The 24,617-nt window shown below is 45.9% G+C and overlaps 1 protein-coding gene across 2 annotated transcripts in view; it reads right to left on the bottom strand.

Annotated features, from left to right (window-relative positions):
* The window catches only part of EMILIN1 (elastin microfibril interfacer 1), a 116,904-nt gene extending 97,882 nt beyond the window's left edge, over positions 1-19,022 (bottom strand). For both annotated transcript variants that reach the window (XR_012751735.1, XM_075341388.1), the window contains exon 1: positions 17,609-19,022. Coding sequence is in view for 1 of the 2 variants with exons in the window: in XM_075341388.1 (XP_075197503.1) it covers positions 17,609-17,826 (218 nt within the window). In the remaining variant the exon portion in view is untranslated. The remainder of the gene's footprint in view (positions 1-17,608) is intronic.
* Positions 19,023-24,617: the final 5,595 nt, after the last annotated feature.

Here is a 24,617-nt window from a genome sequence, read left to right as displayed (position 1 = left end):
AGGAGAGAAGGTCCAGTATAGAGATAACATGTCCTGGAGGAGGAGAGAAGGTCCGGTATAGAGATAACATGTCCTGGAGAAGGATAGAAGGTCCAGTATAGAGATAACATGTCCTGGAGGAGGAGAGAAGGTCCAGTATAGAGATAACATGTCCTGGAGGAGGAGAGAAGGTCCGGTATAGAGATAACATGTCCTGGAGGAGGAGAGAAGGTCCGGTATAGAGATAACACGTCCTGGAGAAGGATAGAAGGTCCGGTATAGAGATAACACGTCCTGGAGAAGGATAGAAGGTCCGGTATAGAGATAACACGTCCTGGAGGAGGAGAGAAGGTCCGGTATAGAGATAACACGTCCTGGAGGAGGATAGAAGGTCCAGTATAGAGATAACATGTCAAGGAGGAGGGAAGGTCCAGTATAGAGATAACACGTCCTGGAGAAGGATAGAAGGTCCGGTATAGAGATAACACGTCCTGGAGAAGGATAGAAGGTCCGGTATAGAGATAACACGTCCTGGAGGAGGAGAGAAGGTCCAGTATAGAGATAACATGTCCTGGAGGAGGAGAGAAGGTCCGGTATAGAGATAACATGTCCTGGAGGAGGAGAGAAGGTCCGGTATAGAGATAACACGTCCTGGAGGAGGAGAGAAGGTCCGGTATAGAGATAACACATCCTGGAGGAGGAGAGAAGGTCCAGTATAGAGATAACACGTTCTGGAGGAGGACAGAAGGTCCGGTATAGAGATAACACGTCCTGGAAGAGGAGAGAAGGTCCGGTATAGAGATAACACGTCCTGGAGGAGGAGAGAAGGTCCGGTATAGAGATAACATGTCCTGGAGGAGGAGAGAAGGTCCGGTATAGAGATAACACGTCCTGGAGGAGGAGAGAAGGTCCGGTATAGAGATAACACGTCCTGGAGGAGGAGAGAAGGTCCGGTATAGAGATAACACGTCCTGGAGAAGGAGAGAAGATCCGGTATAGAGATAACATGTCCTGGAGGAGGAGAGAAGGTCCAGTATAGAGATAACACGTCCTGGAGAAGGAGAGAAGGTCCGGTATAGAGATAACATGTCCTGGAGGAGGAGAGAAGGTCCGGTATAGAGATAACACGTCCTGGAGGAGGAGAGAAGGTCCGGTATAGAGATAACACGTCCTGGAGGAGGAGAGAAGGTCCGGTATAGAGATAACACGTCCTGGAGGAGGAGAGAAGGTCCGGTAAAGAGATAATACGTCCTGGAGGAGGAGAGAAGGTCCAGTATAGAGATAACATGTCCTGGAGGAGGATAGAAGGTCCAGTATAGAGATAACACGTCCTGGAGGAGGAGAGAAGGTCCGGTATAGAGATAACACGTCCTGGAGGAGGAGAGAAGGTCCGGTATAGAGATAACACGTCCTGGAGGAGGAGAGAAGGTCCAGTATAGAGATAACACGTCTTTGAAGAGGATATCAGGAGATTATATCAGTGTATGAGAGGTGATATCAGGAGATTATATCAGTGTATGAGAGGTGATATCAGGAGATTATATCAGTGTATGAGAGGTGATATCAGGGGATTATATCAGTGTATGAGAGGTGATATCAGGAGATTATATCAGTGTATGAGAGGTGATATCAGGTGATTATATCAGCGTATGAGAGGTGATATGAGGAGATTATATCAGTGTATGAGAGGTGATATCAGGGGATTATATCAGCGTATGAGAGGTGATATCAGGAGATTATATCAGTGTATGAGAGGTGATATGAGGAGATTATATCAGTGTATGAGAGGTGATATCAGGAGATTATATCAGTGTATGAGAGGTGATATCAGGTGATTATATCAGCGTATGAGAGGTGATATGAGGAGATTATATCAGTGTATGAGAGGTGATATCAGGAGATTATATCAGTGTATGAGAGGTGATATCAGGAGATTATATCAGTGTATGAGAGGTGATATGAGGAGATTATATCAGTGTATGAGAGGTGATATCAGGAGATTATATCAGTGTATGAGAGGTGATATCAGGAGATTATATCAGTGTATGAGAGGTGATATCAGGAGATTATATCAGTGTATGAGAGGTGATATCAGGAGATTATATCAGTGTATGAGAGGTGATATCAGGAGATTAAATCAGTCTATGAGAGGTGATATCAGGAGATTATATCAGTGTATGAGAGGTGATATCAGGAGATTATATCAGTGTATGAGAGGTGATATCAGGAGATTAAATCAGTCTATGAGAGGTGATATCAGGAGATTATATCAGTGTATGAGAGGTGATATCAGGAGATTAAATCAGTCTATGAGAGGTGATATCAGGAGATTATATCAGTGTATGAGAGGTGATATCAGGAGATTATATCAGTGTATGAGAGGTGATATCAGGAGATTATATCAGTGTATGAGAGGTGATATCAGGAGATTATATCAGTGTATGAGAGGTGATATCAGGAGATTATATCAGTGTATGACAGGTGATATCAGAGATTATATCAGTGTATGAGAGGTGATATCAGGAGATTATATCAGTGTATGAGAGGTGATATCAGGAGATTATATCAGTGTATGACAGGTGATATCAGAGATTATATCAGTGTATGAGAGGTGATATCAGGGGATTATATCAGTGTATGAGAGGTGATATCAGGAGATTATATCAGTGTATGAGAGGTGATATCAGAGATTATATCAGTGTATGAGAGGTGATATCAGGAGATTATATCAGCTATATAAGAGGTGATATCAGGAGATTATATCAGTGTATGAGAGGTGATATCAGGAGATTATATCAGTGTATGAGAGGTGATATCAGGAGATTATATCAGTATATGAGAGGTAATATCAGGAGATTATATCAGTGTATAAGAGGTGATATCAGGAGATTATATCAGTGTATGAGAGGTGATATCAGGAGATTATATCAGTGTATGAGAGGTGATATCAGGAGATTATATCAATGTATGAGAGGTGATATCAGGAGATTATATCAGGTGTATGAGAGGTGATATCAGGAGATTATATCAGTGTATGAGAGGTGATATCAGGAGATTATATCAGCTATATGAGAGGTGATATCAGGAGATTATATCAGTGTATGAGAGGTGATATCAGGAGATTATATCAGTGTATGAGAGGTAATATCAGGAGATTATATCAGTGTATGAGAGGTGATATCAGGAGATTATATCAGTGTATGAGAGGTGATATCAGGAGATTATATCAGTGTATGAGAGGTGATATGAGGAGATTATATCAGTGTATGAGAGGTGATATCAGGGGATAATATTAGTGTATGAGAGGTGATATCAGGAGATTATATCAGTGTATGAGAGGTGATATCAGGAGATTATATCAGTGTATGAGAGGTGATATCAGGAGATTATATCAGTGTATGAGAGGTGATATGAGGAGATTATATCAGTGTATGAGAGGTGATATCAGGATATTATATCAGTGTATGAGAGGTGATATCAGGAGATTATATCAGTGTATGAGAGGTGATATCAGAGATTATATCAGTGTATGAGAGGTGATATCAGGAGATTATATCAGTGTATGAGAGGTGATATCAGGAGATTATATCAGTGTATGAGAGGTGATATCAGGAGATTATATCAGTGTATGAGAGGTGATATCAGGAGATTATATCAGTGTATGAGAGGTGATATCAGGAGATTATATCAGTGTATGAGAGGTGATATCAGGAGATTATATCAGTGTATGAGAGGTGATATCAGGAGATTATATCAGTGTATGAGAGGTGATATCAGAGATTATATCAGTGTATGAGAGGTGATATCAGGAGATTATATCAGTGTATGAGAGGTGATATCAGGAGATTATATCAGTGTATGAGAGGTGATATCAGGAGATTATATCAGTATATGAGAGGTAATATCAGGAGATTATATCAGTGTATGAGAGGTGATATCAGAAGATTATATCAGTGTATGAGAGGTGATATCAGAGATTATATCAGTGTATGAGAGGTGATATCAGGAGATTATATCAGTGTATGAGAGGTGATATCAGGAGATTATATCAGTGTATGAGAGGTGATATCAGGAGATTATATCAGTGTATGAGAGGTGATATCAGGAGATTATATCAGTGTATGAGAGGTGATATCAGGAGATTATATCAGTGTATGAGAGGTGATATCAGGAGATTATATCAGTGTATGAGAGGTGATATCAGGAGATTATATCAGTGTATGAGAGGTGATATCAGGAGATTATATCAGTGTATGAGAGGTGATATCAGGAGATTATATCAGTATATGAGAGGTAATATCAGGAGATTATATCAGTGTATGAGAGGTGATATCAGGAGATTATATCAGTGTATGAGAGGTGATATCAGGAGATTATATCAGTGTATGAGAGGTGATATCAGGAGATTATATCAGTGTATGAGAGGTGATATCAGGAGATTATATCAGTGTATGAGAGGTGATATCAGGAGATTATATCAGGTGTATGAGAGGTGATATCAGGAGATTATATCAGTGTATGAGAGGTGATATCAGGAGATTATATCAGCTATATGAGAGGTGATATCAGGAGATTATATCAGTGTATGAGAGGTGATATCAGGAGATTATATCAGTGTATGAGAGGTGATATCAGGAGATTATATCAGTGTATGAGAGGTGATATCAGGAGATTATATCAGTGTATGAGAGGTGATATCAGGAGATTATATCAGTGTATGAGAGGTGATATCAGGAGATTATATCAGTGTATAAGAGGTGATATTATTATTATTATTATTTATTATTATAGCGCCATTTATTCCATGGCGCTTTACAAGTGAAAGAGGGTATACGTACAACAATCATTAAAAGTACAAGACAGACTGGTATAGGAGGAGAGAGGACCCTGCCCGCGAGGGCTCACAGTCTACAGATATCAGGAGATTATATCAGTGTATGAGAGGTGATATCAGGAGATTATATCAGTGTATGAGAAGTGATATCAGGAGATTATATCAGTGTATGAGAGGTGATATCAGGAGATTATATCAGTGTATGAGAGGTGATATCAGGAGATTATATCAGTGTATGAGAGGTGATATCAGGAGATTATATCAGTGTATGAGAGGTGATATCAGGAGATCATATCAGTGTATGAGAGGTGATATCAGGAGATTATATCAGTGTATGAGAGGTGATATCAGGAGATTATATCAGTGTATGAGAGGTGATATCAGGAGATTATATCAGTGTATGAGAGGTGATATCAGGAGATTATATCAGTGTATGAGAGGTGATATTAGGAGATTATATCAGTGTATGAGAGGTGATATCAGGAGATTATATCAGTGTATGAGAGGTGATATCAGGGGATTATATCAGTGTATGAGAGGTGATATCAGGAGATTATATCAGTGTATGAGAGGTGATATCAGGAGATCATATCAGTGTATGAGAGGTGATATCAGGAGATTATATCAGTGTATGAGAGGTGATATCAGGAGATTATATCAGTGTATGAGAGGTGATATCAGGAGATTATATCAGTGTATGAGAGGTGATATCAGGAGATTATATCAGTGTATGAGAGGTGATATCAGGAGATTATATCAGTGTATGAGAGGTGATATCAGGAGATTATATCAGTGTATGAGAAGTGATATCAGGAGATTATATCAGTGTATGAGAAGTGATATCAGGAGATTATATCAGTGTATGAGAGGTGATATCAGGAGATTACATCAGTGTATGACAGGTGATGTCAGGGGATTATATCAGTGTTTTATATATATATATATATATATATATTATATCGGGATTATATCAGTGTATGACAGGTGATGTCAGGGGATTATATCAGTGTTATGATATATATATATATATATATATATTTATATATATATATATATATATATATATATATATCAGGGGATTATATCAGTGTATGAGAGTCGATAGGACATATCTGACACTCATATAATCTCCTATCAGGAGATTATGTCCAGTATATTGAGGAATATTTTGGGGTCTAATAGGTGAATGATGTGATTTATTGGGAGATCACTTTAAAAGATCATTTTCAGTAGATAATAGAAGATATCAGAGATTTTCCAGCCTCTTGAGGTAATGTTTGGAGGCTGTGGTGGATGTTTGAGGTGACGGTCAGGTCTTTGAGTCCATTCACATGTTCCTTTATAGTGCTGGGGGAGTCCATTACATGAAGGCTATATTTGCCCTTCAGGACTCCATCTAGGACCTCCCTTGGAGGCCGGAGATCCATTAGCTGTAGGTTTATACATACAAACATCCTACAACTTGGAAATTGCAGGCCATAAATCCTCTATGGCCCAGGCAGTCCTGGTGGAGCAGAAGTCTCAGACCGAAGATTTATGACTATGGGACCCAAGAGCGTTGATGCATGTGTCTTGTGAGGCAATATGGCTCCATAGATCCTGACCTTTATTTTCTTTTTACACATGTGGTTGTTTCTAAGTAATCACAATATTGGGATATAGCCAGCCAAGCAAAGCCATCTGCAGCCGCTCGAGAGGCCAGACTTGGGACCCTTCCAATGCAACATCTGAAGATCTCCTCATAGGACAGTGGTAAGAGCAGCTCCATGATTGTGCCTGCAGAAGGGGGGCATGGGTGGTCTTTTACCAATAGATATGATCAGCACAGGGCCCAGAAACAAGGTCTCTTCAGGAGGCATTGCTGAGACCCTTGTTTCTAGTGATGATAGTCTCTTTTCCCACCTTGTTCCTGGGCCATATCTAAGGAAAGAGTATCCCTAGTCTGAGGAACGAGCATCTGGAGACAGCTTACACACAACATTAGCAAGTATAGTCCACCATTGTGCGCAGTACCACAGAGACATCACGGCTTTGTTATATCGAGGGTCAATGGCAGATGTCAGTAATGAAGTCTCCTCTGGATGGAAGAATCATCATTCCGGGAATCGTCTCACAGAAAATATTCAACCAACTATGCATGGAGGTGACCTGGAGAGACATGTATGACCACACGAAGGTGAGCTGGAGAGACATGTATGACCACACGAAGGTGAGCTGGAGAGACATGTATGACCACACGAAGGTGAGCTGGAGAGACATGTATGACCTGCACAGAGGTAAGCTGGAGAGACATGTATGACCACACGGAGGTGAGCTGGAGAGACATGTATGACCTGTACGGAGGTGAGCTGGAGAGACATGTATGACCTGTACGGAGGTGAGCTGGAGAGACATGTATGACCTGCACAGAGGTAAGCTGGAGAGACATGTATGACCACACGGAGGTGAGCTGGAGAGACATGTATGACCACACGGAGGTGAGCTGGAGAGACATGTATGACCTGCACAGAGGTAAGCTGGAGAGACATGTATGATCTGCACGAAGGTGAGCTGGAGAGACATGTATGATCTGTACGGAGGTGAGCTGGAGAGACATGTATGACCTGTACGGAGGTGAGCTGGAGAGACATGTATGATCTGCACGAAGGTGACCTGGAGAGACATGTATGACCACACGAAGGTGAGCTGGAGAGACATGTATGACCACACGAAGGTGAGCTGGAGAGACATGTATGACCACACGGAGGTGAGCTGGAGAGACATGTATGACCACACGGAGGTGAGCTGGAGAGACATGTATGACCTACACGGAGGTGAGCTGGAGAGACATGTATGACCTGCACGGAGGTGACCTGGAGAGACATGTATGACCACACGAAGGTGTGCTGGAGAGACATGTATGACCTGCACAAAGGTGAGCTGGAGAGACATGTATGACCTGCACAGAGGTAAGCTGGAGAGACATGTATGACCTGCACGGAGGTGAGCTGGAGAGACATGTATGACCTGCACAAAGGTGTGCTGGAGAGACATGTATGACCTGTACGGAGGTGAGCTGGATAGACATGTATGACCTGCACGAAGGTGAGCTGGAGAGACATGTATGATCTGCACGGAGGTGTGCTGGAGAGACATGTATGACCTGCACGAAGGTGTGCTGGAGAGACATGTATGACCTGCACAAAGGTGTGCTGGAGAGACATGTATGACCTGTACGGAGGTGAGCTGGAGAGACATGTATGACCTGTACGGAGGTGAGCTGGAGAGACATGTATGATCTGCACGGAGGTGAGCTGGAGAGACATGTATGACCTGCACAAAGGTGTGCTGGAGAGACATGTATGACCTGCACAAAGGTGTGCTGGAGAGACATGTATGACCTGTACGGAGGTGAGCTGGAGAGACATGTATGACCTGTACGGAGGTGAGCTGGAGAGACATGTATGATCTGCACGGAGGTGAGCTGGAGAGACATGTATGACCTGTACGGAGGTGAGCTGGAGAGACATGTATGATCTGCACGGAGGTGAGCTGGAGAGACATGTATGACCTGCACAAAGGTGTGCTGGAGAGACATGTATGACCTGTACGGAGGTGAGCTGGAGAGACATGTATGATCTGCACGGAGGTGAGCTGGAGAGACATGTATGACCACACGAAGGTGAGCTGGAGAGACATGTATGACCTGCACGAAGGTGAGCTGGAGAGACATGTATGACCTGCACAGAGGTAAGCTGGAGAGACATGTATGATCTGCACGGAGGTGAGCTGGAGAGACATGTATGACCTGCACAAAGGTGTGCTGGAGAGACATGTATGACCTGTACGGAGGTGAGCTGGAGAGACATGTATGATCTGCACGGAGGTGTGCTGGAGAGACATGTATGACCTGCACGAAGGTGTGCTGGAGAGACATGTATGACCTGTACGGAGGTGAGCTGGAGAGACATGTATGATCTGCACGGAGGTGAGCTGGAGAGACATGTATGACCACACGGAGGTGACCTGGAGAGACATGTATGACCTGTACGGAGGTAAGCTGGAGAGACATGTATGACCTGCACGGAGGTAAGCTGGAGAGACATGTATGACCTGCACGGAGGTGAGCTGGAGAGACATGTATGACCACACGAAGGTGAGCTGGAGAGACATGTATGACCTGTACGGAGGTGAGCTGGAGAGACATGTATGACCTGCACAGAGGTGAGCTGGAGAGACATGTATGACCACACGGAGGTGACCTGGAGAGACATGTATGACCACACGAAGGTGACCTGGAGAAACATGTATGACCTGCACGAAGGTGTGCTGGAGAGACATGTATGACCTGTACGGAGGTGAGCTGGAGAGACATGTATGACCTGCACGAAGGTGAGCTGGAGAGACATGTATGACCACACGGAGGTGACCTGGAGAGACATGTATGACCACACGAAGGTGAGCTGGAGAGACATGTATGACCTGCACAAAGGTGAGCTGGAGAGACATGTATGACCACACGGAGGTGAGCTGGAGAGACATGTATGACCTGCACGAAGGTGAGCTGGAGAGACATGTATGACCTGCACGAAGGTGAGCTGGAGAGACATGTATGACCTGCACAAAGGTGAGCTGGAGAGACATGTATGATCTGCACGGAGGTGAGCTGGAGAGACATGTATGACCTGCACGAAGGTGAGCTGGAGAGACATGTATGACCACACGAAGGTGAGCTGGAGAGACATGTATGACCTGCACAAAGGTGAGCTGGAGAGACATGTATGATCTGCACGGAGGTGAGCTGGAGAGACATGTATGACCTGCACGAAGGTGAGCTGGAGAGACATGTATGATCTGCACGGAGGTGAGCTGGATAGGCATGTATGACCACACGGAGGTGAGCTGGAGAGACATGTATGACCACACGGAGGTGAGCTGGAGAGACATGTATGACCACACGGAGGTGAGCTGGAGAGACATGTATGACCTGCACAAAGGTGAGCTGGAGAGACATGTATGATCTGCACGAAGGTGAGCTGGAGAGACATGTATGACCACACGGAGGTGAGCTGGAGAGACATGTATGACCTGCACGAAGGTGAGCTGGAGAGACATGTATGACCACACGGAGGTGACCTGGAGAGACATGTATGACCACACGGAGGTGAGCTGGAGAGACATGTATGATCTGCACGAAGGTGAGCTGGAGAGACATGTATGACCACACGGAGGTGACCTGGAGAGACATGTATGACCACACGGAGGTGAGCTGGAGAGACATGTATGACCTGCACAAAGGTGAGCTGGAGAGACATGTATGATCTGCACGAAGGTGTGCTGGAGAGACATGTATGACCTGCACGGAGGTGAGCTGGAGAGACATGTATGACCTGTACGGAGGTGAGCTGGAGAGACATGTATGACCTGTACGGAGGTGAGCTGGAGAGACATGTATGATCTGCACGGAGGTGAGCTGGAGAGACATGTATGACCTGCACGGAGGTGAGCTGGAGAAACATGTATGACCTGTACGGAGGTGAGCTGGAGAGACATGTATGATCTGCACGGAGGTGACCTGGAGAGACATGTATGATCTGCACGAAGGTGAGCTGGAGAGATATGTATGATCTGCACGGAGGTGAGCTGGAGAGACATGTATGATCTGCACGGAGGTGAGCTGGAGAAACATGTATGACCTGTACGGAGGTGAGCTGGAGAGACATGTATGACCTGTACGGAGGTGAGCTGGAGAGACATGTATGATCTGCACGGAGGTGAGCTGGAGAGACATGTATGACCTGCACGGAGGTGAGCTGGAGAAACATGTATGACCTGTACGGAGGTGAGCTGGAGAGACATGTATGATCTGCACGGAGGTGACCTGGAGAGACATGTATGATCTGCACGAAGGTGAGCTGGAGAGATATGTATGATCTGCACGGAGGTGAGCTGGAGAGACATGTATGATCTGCACGGAGGTGAGCTGGAGAAACATGTATGACCTGCACGAAGGTGAGCTGGAGAGACATGTATGACCTGTACGGAGGTGAGCTGGAGAGACATGTATGATCTGCACGAAGGTGTGCTGGAGAGACATGTATGACCACACGGAGGTGACCTGGAGAGACATGTATGACCACACGGAGGTGACCTGGAGAGACATGTATGATCTGCACGAAGGTGAGCTAGAGAGACATGTATGATCTGCACGAAGGTGAGCTGGAGAGACATGTATGACCACACGGAAGTGAGCTGGAGAGACATGTATGACCTGCACGGAGGTGAGCTGGAGAGACATGTATGATCTGCACGAAGGTGAGCTGGAGAGACATGTATGACCTGCACGGAGGTGACCTGGAGAGACATGTATGATCTGCACGAAGGTGTGCTGGAGAGACATGTATGATCTGCACGGAGGTGACCTGGAGAGACATGTATGACCTGTACGGAGGTGAGCTGGAGAAACATGTATGATCTGCACGAAGGTGAGCTGGAGAGACATGTATGACCTGCACGAAGGTGAGCTGGAGAGACATGAATGACCTGCACGGAGGTGACCTGGAGAGACATGTATGATCTGCACAGAGGTAAGCTGGAGAGACATGTATGATCTGCACGGAGGTGAGCTGGAGAGACATGTATGACCACACGGAGGTGAGCTGGAGAGACATGTATGACCTGCACGAAGGTGAGCTGGAGAGACATGTATGACCTACACGGAGGTGAGCTGGAGAGACATGTATGACCTGCACGGAGGTGAGCTGGAGAGACATGTATGACCTGCACGAAGGTGTGCTGGAGAGACATGAATGACCTGCACGAAGGTGTGCTGGAGAGACATGTATGATCTGCACGAAGGTGAGCTGGAGAGACATGTATGATCTGCACGAAGGTGTGCTGGAGAGACATGAATGACCTGCACGAAGGTGTGCTGGAGAGACATGTATGATCTGCACGGAGGTGACCTGGAGAGACATGTATGATCTGCACGAAGGTGAGCTGGAGAGACATGTATGACCTGCACGAAGGTGAGCTGGAGAGACATGTATGATCTGCACGGAGGTGAGCTGGAGAAACATGTATGATCTGCACGGAGGTAAGCTGGAGAAACATGTATGACCTGCTTGGAGGTGTGCTGGAGAAACATGTATGACCTACACGGAGGTGAGCTGGAGAAACATGTATGACCTGCTTGGAGGTGTGCTGGAGAAACATGTATGACCTGTACGGAGGTGAGCTGGAGAGACATGTATGATCTGCACAGAGGTAAGCTGGAGAGACATGTATGATCTGCACGGAGGTGAGCTGGAGAGACATGTATGACCACACGAAGGTGAGCTGGAGAGACATGTATGATCTGCACGGAGGTGAGCTGGAGAGACATGTATGACCTGCACAAAGGTGAGCTGGAGAGACATGTATGATCTGCACGGAGGTGAGCTGGAGAGACATGTATGACCACACGGAGGTGAGCTGGAGAGACATGTATGACCTGCACAAAGGTGAGCTGGAGAGACATGTATGACCTGTACGGAGGTGAGCTCGAGAGACATGTATGATCTGCACAGAAGTAAGCTGGAGAGACATGTATGATCTGCATGGAGGTGACCTGGAGAGACATGTATGACCACACGAAGGTGAGCTGGAGAGAAATGTATGACCTGTACGGAGGTGAGCTGGAGAGACATGTATGACCTGTACGGAGGTGAGCTGGAGAGACATGTATGACCTGTACGGAGGTGAGCTGGAGAGACATGTATGACCTGTACGGAGGTGAGCTGGAGAGACATGTATGACCTGTACGGAGGTGAGCTGGAGAGACATGTATGACCTGTACGGAGGTGAGCTGGAGAGACATGTATGACCTGCACGAAGGTGAGCTGGAGAGACATGTATGACCTGCACGGAGGTGAGCTGGAGAGACATGTATGACCTGCACGGAGGTGAGCTGGAGAGACATGTATGACCTGCATGGAGGTGACCTGGAGAGACATGTATGACCACACGGAGGTGACCTGGAGAGACATGTATGACCACACGGAGGTGAGCTGGAGAGACATGTATGACCTGTACGGAGGTGAGCTGGAGAGACATGTATGACCTGTACGGAGGTGACCTGGAGAGACATGTATGACCACACGGAGGTGACCTGGAGAGACATGTATGACCACACAGAGGTGAGCTGGAGAGACATGTATGACCTGTACGGAGGTGAGCTGGAGAGACATGTATGATCTGCACGAAGGTGTGCTGGAGAGACATGTATGACCACACGGAGGTGAGCTGGAGAGACATGTATGACCACACGGAGGTGACCTGGAGAGACATGTATGACCACACGGAGGTGAGCTGGAGAGAAATGTATGACCTGTACGGAGGTGAGCTGGAGAGACATTTATGACCTGTACGGAGGTGACCTGGAGAGACATGTATGACCACACGGAGGTGACCTGGAGAGACATGTATGACCACACAGAGGTGAGCTGGAGAGACATGTATGACCTGTACGGAGGTGAGCTGGAGAGACATGTATGATCTGCACGAAGGTGTGCTGGAGAGACATGTATGACCACACGGAGGTGAGCTGGAGAGACATGTATGACCACACGGAGGTGACCTGGAGAGACATGTATGACCACACGGAGGTGAGCTGGAGAGACATGTATGACCTGCACGAAGGTGAGCTGGAGAGACATGTATGATCTGCACGGAGGTGAGCTGGAGAAACATGTATGACCTGCACAGAGGTAAGCTGGAGAGACATGTATGATCTGCACGGAGGTGACCTGGAGAGACATGTATGACCACACGGAGGTGACCTGGAGAGACATGTATGACCACACGGAGGTGAGCTGGAGAGACATGTATGACCTGCACGAAGGTGTGCTGGAGAGACATGTATGACCTGCACGAAGGTGAGCTGGAGAGACATGTATGATCTGCACGGAGGTGAGCTGGAGAAACATGTATGACCTGCTTGGAGGTGTACTGGAGAAACATGTATGACCTACACGGAGGTGAGCTGGAGAAACATGTATGACCTGCTTGGAGGTGTGCTGGAGAGACATGTATGACCTACACGGAGGACAGCAACGCAAAGCAATGGCACAGAAGTGTGACACAGTGATGAGGAACATCAGCCAGGCATTAAAAGTGACCATGAAAACAAAGGTCAGGAACATCAGCCAGGGATTAAGTGACTATGATATCCAAGTGAAGAAACATCAGCCAGGAATTAAAAGTGACTGTGATATCTAAGAGAAGGAATATCAACCAGAGATTAAAATTGACCATGATATCTAAGCAAAGGAACGTCAGTCGGGGAGTAAAAGTGACCATGATATCTAAGAGAAGGAACATCAGCCAGAGCTTAAAAGTGATCATGATATCAGGATACCAAAGTTGATGGTTGCTTACTCTCCCCAGTCTCACGAGCTTGTTGCCTTGGAGTAACCCTCGACTCTGCTCTATCCTTCAAGCCGCATATCCAAGAAGCCCTCTTAACCTCATGCCGACTACAACTCAAAGACATCTCCCAGATCTGTGCTTTCCTTAACCAATAATCAGCAAAAACATTAGTACATGCCCTCATCATCTCCCGCCTCGACTACTGCAACCTCCTGCTCTCTGGCCTCTCTTCCAACACTCTTGCACCCCTCCAATCTATCCTAAACTCTGCGGCTCGATTAATCCACCTCTCCCCTCACTATTCCCCAGCCTTGCCACTCTGACAATCCCTTCACTGGCTTCCCATTGCCCAAAGACTCCAGTTCAAAACATTAACAATGACATACAAAGCCATCCCCAACCTGTCTCCTCCACACATCTGTGACTTAGTCTCCCGATACCTACCTGCATGCAACCTCAAATCCTCACAAGATCTACTTCTCTGCTCCTCTGTTATCTCCTCTTCCCACAATCGCATACAAGATTTCTCCCGTGCCTCCCATATACTCTGGAACGCTCTACCCCAGCATATTAAAATCTTAGCTACCATAGGAAGCTTCAAGAGGAACCTGAAGACCCACCTCTTCCGACAAGCCTACAACCTACAATACCCCTCAGTGCAGTAGACCACTGCGCAACCAGCTCTGTCCTCACCTGTTGTACCATCACCCATTCCCTGTAGACTGTGAGCCCTCGCGGGCAGGGTCCTCTCTCTTCCTGAACAAATCTGTTTTGTAATGTTAATGATTGTTGTACTAGTTTTTATGTATACCCTTTTTACTTGTAGAGCGCCATGGAACAAATGGCGCTATAATAATAAATAATATATAATTCTAATAATATCTAAAGTCAGGAATATCAGCTAGGCATTAAAAGTGACCATGATATCTAAGGTCAAGAATATCAGCCAGGTATTAAAAGTGACCATGATATCTAAGGGAAGGAACATCAGCCAAGGGATAAAAAGTCTGTACGAGAACTTCGGCACACTAACTATCACCCATGGAGACACAGAAAAACAAGAGAGCGTAGAATTGATGTCAAAAATCCTTTTCTTTTTATTTTGTGGTGAAAAAAAATGTGCAATAAGTGCTGTACAAAGTCCGCCAGTAACAACGTTTCGGCCGGTTTGGCCTTCTTCAGGTCGGACAGGCTTAAGGATAACAGGACACAGAATGGGTGAATATGTGTAGGACACTATTGCTTGACCAAATGCTGGATTATTGCGTTCATCGAGGTATGTGTGATATTCAATTTCGGATTGCACTGTTACGAAAACGCATCAGATCCAGTCATTGTGTCTAAACGACAATATGATGGTTCACAGTCATGCGCAGATATACTGGATTACGTCAGAACCGATATCTCAATAGTCTTCTGTGTGTGGACACGTCTCTGACGTGGTCGGGAGTCTGAGATAGCCTGAGGAATGTGGTGATTCCTATTAGGGGGTGAACCTACAGGACGTGCGGTTCACCCCCACAACCACGCAGGCACATGCTACCTGGACTCCTACTACCATATCCCAGGGACCCTTATCCAGACTATAACCAGTGGAGTCTCAGTCAGGTAGTTACCTGGACCAGCACCTATCTGCCTCATCATCATCCATTTCTTTGACCAATTGTGGCTCCTCTCTCCTTTTGGCTTCCACATATTACTCCAGTCCCCCCTCTCTTTTCTCTCTCTTTTTTTCTCTCTTTCACCCCCTAATAGGAATCACCACATTCCTCAGGCTATCTCAGACTCCCGACCACGTCAGAGACGTGTCCACACACAGAAGACTATTGAGATATCGGTTCTGACGTAATCCAGTATATCTGCGCATGACTGTGAACCATCATATTGTCGCTTAGACACAATGACTGGATCTGATTCGTTTTCGTAACAGTGCAATCCGAAATTGAATATCACACATACCTCGATGAACGCAATAATCCAGCATTTGGTCAAGCAATAGTGTCCTACACATATTCACCCATTCTGTGTCCTGTTATCCTTAAGCCTGTCCGACCTGAAGAAGGCCAAACCGGCCGAAACGTTGTTACTGGCGGACTTTTTACAGCACTTATTGCACGTTTTTTTTCACCACAAAATAAAAAGAAAAGGATTTTTGACATCAATTCTACGCTCTCTTGTTTTTCTGTGTCTCCATGGGTGATAGTTAGTGTGCCGGAGTTCTCGTACAGTCTTATCTCATTTTTCTCCTGAGCACCTACATGAGGTGATGCGAGGTCTTCTCTTTATCAAGGGATAAAAAGTGACCATGATATCTAAGAGAAATTTTCATGACACAGTACAGCAGTATGAGCACTCATCACCTACCGTCTAATATCTGGAGGACAGTTACCCAATGTGTGTGCTCATCACCTACCATAAATTATCTGGACAACAGTTTTCCCAATATGGCCCTCATTGTCTACTGGCCGATATCTAGAGGACAGTTACCCAATGTGTGCCGCCCTTCTCTGTCTACAATGTGGGACATCGTCAACTACTGCCCAATATCTAGGGATCAGATACCACAATGTGCGCAGCCTGTCTGTGTCCACAATGTGAGCGCTCATCACCTTTCGGCCGACATCTGGAGATCAATTAACCAATGTGTGCCACCTTTATCTGTATACAATGTGGATCCTCATCACCTACTGCCCAATATCTTGAGATCAGTTACCTCAATGTGTGCATCTTCTTTGTGTCTACAATATGAGCGCTCATCACCTACCGGTTGAGATCTTGAGGATAGTCATCCCAATGTGTGCCACCCTTCTCTGTATACAATGTGAGCGCTCATCACCTACCACCCAATATCTAGAGATCAGTTACCCCAATGTGTGCCGCCCTTCCCTGTCCACAATGTGAGCTCTCATCACCTACCGGCTGATATGTGGAGGACAATCATCCCAATGTGTGCTGCCCTTCTGTTTACACAATGTGGGTTCTCATCACCTAGGTCCCAATATCTAGAGATCAGTTACCCTAAGGTGTGCCACCCTTCCCTGTCTACAATGTGGGTGCTCATCAACTACCACCCAATATCTAGAGATCATTTACCGAATGTGTGCAGGCCTTCCCTGTCCACAATGTGGGCTCTCATCACCTAGTTCCCAATGTCTAGGGATCAGTTACCCCAGTGTGTGCCGCCCTTCTGTGTCCAAAATGTGGACGCTAATCACCTACTGGCCGATAACTACAATTAGCTACCTCAATGTGTGCTGCCCTTCCCTGTCCACAAAGTAGGTGCTCACCACCCAACAACCAATGTAGAGAGATCAATTTCCCCATGTTTGCAACCACAGGTTCATATTCTTCCTGGGCCGTAGAGAGGGCATTCATTTAGGCAGGAACCTGCAATAATAATTTACCTACCTGTGCCGGCTAGCAGCTCGCAGTCCATTCTGGGCCTGTGTCACCCCCTGAGCCGTCATCACTTGTCCCTGAGGGGCAGTGCCCCCTGAGTACAGGTTATATCGAGGTGGGTAGTTTGTGGCGTAGACTCCACTAATGTACAGTAGGTAGGTGAGAAAATAAAACATATTCAACCTGTTCATCGCCAGCATTATGAACGTGATCAATGGTAGAGACATTAAATACAGTGGGCGAGGTGGAAAAAATCCAATCCTCAATGGAAGAAGCCAAAACCGGTATTGACTGTCTCACACTGAATGCGGTGAGACCACCACACCAACATAGGAACCACCAGTTCTGCACACATCAATGTAGGGCTCAAAACCAAGATTTTCATGAGACTCCGTAGTATCCAAAGTGTATGAAAAAAATAAAGATAAATTCCACAGGGATGTCTATCCGCCTGATGAGGGCTGTAGTCATGTGTCAGGCAGATGTTTGTAGTAACATCCAGATAGTGGTGGTAGTACCTTCAGAAGTTAAGCAAGTTGTGGTGTTCCTCAACTTAACCAAGAACATGTTCCCTTATGTTACAAAGCGTGAAGTCATGTAGATCGAAGACGACACTCCAAGTGTTCTTACCACATCACCACAAAATACTCCACGTCTCTTCCAAAAAACTATAACGGCGTTAATCCTTTCCAGATCGCAATCTCTCTAGCGGTCTTCAGGGTACCCTCAGTCTCCTGGATATAGAACACCCTCGGTCTTCTGTATATAGATCACCCTTGGTCTCCTGGATATAGATCCTCTCGGTCTACTGCGTTTAGGTCACCCTCAGGCTCCTGGACATAGATCCCCCTTTGTATCCTGAATATAGATCACCCTTGGTCTCCTGGATATAGATCACCCTCTTTCTCCTGGATATAGATCACCTTGGTCTACTTGGTCCAGATCACCCTCGGTCTTCTGGATACAGATCACCCACAGTCTCCTGGGTCTAGGTTACCCTCGGTCTCTTGGTTATAGATCACTCTCGGTCTGCTGGGTCCAGGTCACCCTCGGTCTTCTTGATGTAGATCCCCCTCGGTCTCCTGTGTCTAGGTCACCCTCAGTCTCTTGGATGTAGATCACCCTCGGTCTCCTGGGTCTACGTCACCCTCGGTCTCTTGGATATAGATCACCCTCGGTCTTCTGCATATAGATCAGCCTCGGTCTCCTGGGTCCAGGTCCCCCCGGTCTTCTTGATGTAGATCCCCCTCGGTCTCCTGTGTCCAGATCACCCTCGGTCTCTTGGATATAGATCACGTCTGCTTTCTTGGAACCAGGCTGATCTCGTGTTCACTGCCTCTACTGGGACAGTCACTTTGCTTGCTTTCTTCGCACTGTCACAAACCTCCTGAAATCTCCTTTGACAGTGAATCACTGCCAGCATCCTCCAAGAGAGGGAGAAGAAAGCTGAAGCAAGAGACCAAGGGGGGAGGAGAGACAACTGAAACAAAATCTTCAATCCCAACCCCCTCCCAAAACTTCCTGCCCCCCTTACTCTGGTTAACCCTACAGATCAACTTTGTTCCAGGCAGTAAAGAGTGCAAACTCTGGAGGGTTCAATTCTAGGTGGAGAAACAATGATGATTACAACTTCTCCTGTGTTACAGATGTTCTCAGAACAGATGCAGACAAGCCCCACACCTCCGCTGTATAAAGAGCTCTACGTTCTGGCATATCTCGTATATACCCTGGGTGAAATAAGTATTGAACATGACTCCAATTTTCAAAGTAAATAGATTTCTAAAGGTATTATTGACATGAATTTCTCACCAGATGTTGGTAGCAACTCATCCAATCCACACAGGCAAAGAAATCAAACCATAGATGTCCATTGAATATACTGATGTACAATAATGAGAAATGACACAGGAAGAAAGCATTGATCACATGAAGAAAGAAAGATGCAAAAGCCCTGGGAAGTCCTGACACCAGCTGAAATCAGTAATTAGAAAGCAATCCTGACACTTCGTGAAAAATAACATCAGCTGGTTGAACTGATGGCCGATAAAAAGAATTTTCATTCCCAAGGTGTCATACAAGAAACATCTCATGATGGGTAAAATAAGTGAGCTGTCTAAAGACCTTATTGTTGCAAAACATACCGATGGCATTGGTAATAGAAGAATTTCTAAACTACTGAAGGCTCCAGTGACCACTGTTGGGGCCATAAACTGTAAGTGGAAAGAACATAATTTCACCATAAACCAATCATGACCAGGTGCTCCCCGCAAGACTTCAGACAGAGGAGTGAAAGAATCATCAGAAGAGTTATCCAAGAGCCAAGGACACCTGTGGAGAGCTACAGAAAGACCTGGATTCAGCAGGGACAATTGCTTCACAGAAAACAATAAGTAATGCACTCCCCCTTCATGGCCTGTATGCTAAAAAAAAGAAACAGCCAAGGTACAGCATACAGCTGGGGTCTGGTATTATCAGACTGAGAAGGTCCATATTTATTGGGTACTGTCCAGCCTCTAAATAGCAGCCCTCAGCCCTCCAGAAGTGGTGCATCCATTTGATACACCAATTCTGGCACTTTGCCTAGGTCTTCCTAATTTGCCCTGGTGCTGTGGCAATTGGGGTAGGGGTTTATGGGGCTGATGTCAGCTGTGTAGTGTCAGCTGACATCAAGCCCAGTGGTTGGTAATGGAGAGCCGTCTAATAGACACTCCATTACTAGCCCAGTAGATTTAAAGAGGAAAAGACAAAAAAACATGTAATTGAAAAAAACAATTTATGTATATCAGCTCACCATGTATAAGCTCACTCCTGGCCTCTCCCTGGAGCACGGACAGGCACTGCCACAGCCCGATATTGCAAGTAAAAGAAAGGAAAACCATCCAGCTCTTCAGGAGAGGAAAGCCATGGTCTTTATTTCAGCATGCAGACAGCGGATGACGTGACCAGCACAGCACTATGCGTTTCAGGTGAAACAATCATGAACATGAATCATGATTAAGGGTGATTGTTTCACCTGAAACGCATAGTGCTGTGCTGGTCACGTCATCCGCTGTCTGCATGCTGAAATAAAGACCATGGCTTTCCTCTCCTGAAGAGCTGGATGGTTTTCCTTTCTTTTACTTGAAAAAACACCTCTCGACTCTAGCCCTCATTCAGCAATTTAATAAAAAAAAGAAAAAAACCATGAAGACCTGAAGTAATCCAATGAATCCAAAGTAGTCCACAAAAGTGAACTTAAAAAATATAAAAAGATAGAATGAAAGAAATAAAAACAGGACACAGTCCTTCATTCACCAATATATTTCCAAATGAACTCCAAGGCAGCTCTTTTTCTAAATTGGTGAATGAGGGCTAGTGTTGGGGGTGTTTGTTAAAACAACTTTTTATGTTTGTTTTCGTCTCTTTACATCTACTGGTTTAGTAATGGGGTGTCTGATAGATGCCTTTCGATTACTAACCCCTGAGCTCAATGCCAGTTGACAAATCACAGCTGACATCAACCCCAAACGTATTACCCCAATTGCCACCGCACCAGGGCAATTGGGTAGAGCCAGGCAAAGTACCAAAATTGAAGTGTCTAATGCATGCGTCACTTCTGGGGTGGCTGAGGGCTGCTATTTTTAGGCTGGGAAGGGCCCAATAACCAAGGACCTTCCCAGCCTGATATTACCAACCCCAGCTGTCTGCCTTACCTTGGCTGGTTATTAAAAACTGGGAGGAGACCAAGCTGCTTTTCTAATTATAGAAATAAATCATTTTAAAAAACAACATGGGGTTCCCCCTATTTTTGATGACCAGCCAAGGTAAAGCAAAAAGTTGCAGCTTGAAGACAGCAGGAATCTGTTTTACCTGCGCTGGTTATCAAACATAGGGGGAACTCCACATTATTATTATTATTTATTTATTTTTTTTTCATTTTATTACTTAAAGAGGTTATCCAGGTTATTTTGCTGTTTGTTTGTTTTTTATTTCACTATTGGGCTACATAGGGGCAGGTAAGTAGATAGCAACTACTACCTGCCCTGCTGTCAGCCTCTCTCCCACGTCTCAGAGCGGTCATGTGACCGCTCCTGATGGGATTTGCTGCTCCCTGTGATGTCACGTCGACAGAGGCAAGAACTTGTTGATGGGCATCACAGCTGACGTCATATTGCCACCCTGCTGGGTGGGTACAGTGCTTAGAGTCCCCGCCGCCCTTCCCCCGCACCCTCACACTCATCCCGTAGTGCAGAGGTCTTAAAAACTCTGCCTGTATGCCGCATGTGGACGGCCCCTAATGCTGCTCGCAGGCCTGCGGCCCCCTTGATGATCGCTGCCTGTGCTGGGGGCCCGTACAGTCAGCTCTTTATATCAGATGACTGATGACCGGGCGCTGCGCAGATGAGAGCTCTCTATACTGCTACTGCAATGATCAGCCACCAGCCAATCAGAAGCCAGCAGCTGATCATTGACGTAAGCTGTATAGAGCGCTCGTCCCTGTACAGCGCCTGGGTATCTGTCATCTAATATAAAGCACTGTCAGTGGCGGCCCCTGCACCAGCAGTGTTCATCAAGGGGGCTGCTGGATGCAAGAAGCAAACAGGAACGGGAAGGAAGGGAACGGAGGACAGGTGAGAAGGATTTGTCTTTGGTTTTTTTTGCATGTGTGAAGAATGACACAACATGGGACAATTCTACAAGATGGAGCATTACTACAAGAAGAGGAGCAGGAAAGGGGATATTACTATAGGATGAGCAAAAGAATGGGCACAATACTACAGGATGAGCAGAAGGATGGGGCACATTACTATAGGATGGGCACAATACTACAGGATGAGCAGAATGACGGCAGAATACTAGAGGATGGACACAAGGATGGGACACATTACTACAGGATGGGCACAATACTACAAGATGAGCAGAAGGATGGGGCACATTACTATAGGATGGGCACAATACTACAGGATGGGCAGAATGACAGCAGAATACTAGAGGATGGGCACAAGGATGGGGCACATTACTACAGGATGGGCAGAATACTAGAGGATGGGCACAAGGATGGGGCAAATTACTATAGGATGGGCACAATACTACAGGATGGGCACAATACTACAGGATGAGCAGAAGGATGGGGCACATTACTATAGGATGGGAACAATACTACAGGATGGCCACAATACTACAGGATGAGCAGAAGGATGGGGCACATTACTACAGGATGGGCACAATACTACAGGATGAGCAGAAGGATGGGGCACATTACTATAGGATGGGAACAATACTACAGGATGAGCAGAATGACGGCAGAATACTAGAGGATGGGCACAAGGATGGGACACATTACTACAGGATGGGCACAATACTACAAGATGAGCAGAAGGATGGGGCACATTACTATAGGATGGGCACAATACTACAGGATGGGCACAATACTACAGGATGAGCAGAAGGATGGGGCACATTACTATAGGATGGGAACAATACTACAGGATGGGCACAATACTACAGGATGAGCAGAAGGATGGGGCACATTACTACAGGATGGGCACAATACTACAGGATGAGCAGAAGGATGGGGCACATTACTATAGGATGGGAACAATACTACAGGATGAGCAGAATGACAGCAGAATACTAGAGGATGGGCACAAGGATGGGGCACATTACTACAGGATGGGCAGAATACTAGAGGATGGGCACAAGGATGGGACAAATTACTATAGGATGGGCACAATACTACAGGATGAGCATAATGACAGCACAATACTAGAGGATGGGCACAAGGGTGGGGACATTACTACAGGATGGGCAGAATACTAGAGGATGGGCACAAGGATGGGGCAAATTACTATAGGATGGGCACAATACTACATGATGAGCATAATGACAGCACAATACTAGAGGATGGGCACAAGGATGGGGCACATTACTACAGGATGGGCAGAATACTAGAGGATGGGCACAAGGATGGGGCAAATTACTATAGGATGGGCCCAATACTACAGGATGAGCAGAAGGATGGGGCACATTACTATAGGATGGGCACAATACTACAGGATGAGCAGAATGACGGCAGAATACTAGAGGATGGGCACAAGGATGGGACACATTACTACAGGATGGGCACAATACTACAAGATGAGCAGAAGGATGGGGCACATTACTATAGGATGGGCACAATACTACAGGATGGGCACAATACTACAGGATGAGCAGAAGGATGGGGCACATTACTATAGGATGGGAACAATACTACAGGATGAGCAGAATGACGGCAGAATACTAGAGGATGGGCACAAGGATGGGGCACATTACTACAGGATGGGCACAATACTACAAGATGAGCAGAAGGATGGGGCACATTACTATAGGATGGGCACAATACTACAGGATGGGCACAATACTACAGGATGAGCAGAAGGATGGGGCACATTACTATAGGATGGGCACAATACTACAGGATGGGCACAATACTACAGGATGAGCAGAAGGATGGGGCACATTACTATAGGATGGGCACAATACTACAGGATGGGAACAATACTACAGGATGAGCAGAATGACATCAGAATACTAGAGGATGGGCACAAGGATGGGGCACATTACTACAGGATGGGCAGAATACTACAAGATGAGCAGAAGGATGGGGCACATTACTACAGGATGGGCACAATACTACAGGATGGGCACAAGGATGGGACAAATTACTATAGGATGGGCACAATACTACAGGATGAGCATAATGACAGCACAATACTAGAGGATGGGCACAAGGGTGGGGACATTACTACAGGATGGGCAGAATACTAGAGGATGGGCACAAGGATGGGGCAAATTACTATAGGATGGGCACAATACTACATGATGAGCATAATGACAGCACAATACTAGAGGATGGGCACAAGGATGGGGCACATTACTACAGGATGGGCAGAATACTAGAGGATGGGCACAAGGATGGGGCAAATTACTATAGGATGAGCACAATACTACAGGATGAGCAGAATGACAGCACAATACTAGAGGATGGGCACAAGGA

Source organism: Anomaloglossus baeobatrachus, chromosome 3 (genome assembly GCF_048569485.1).
Source record: "Anomaloglossus baeobatrachus isolate aAnoBae1 chromosome 3, aAnoBae1.hap1, whole genome shotgun sequence".
Classification (NCBI taxonomy): domain Eukaryota; kingdom Metazoa; phylum Chordata; class Amphibia; order Anura; family Aromobatidae; genus Anomaloglossus; species Anomaloglossus baeobatrachus.
The sequence above is the reverse complement of the archived record's forward strand: the minus strand, read 5'-3'. Positions and strand labels throughout refer to the sequence as shown.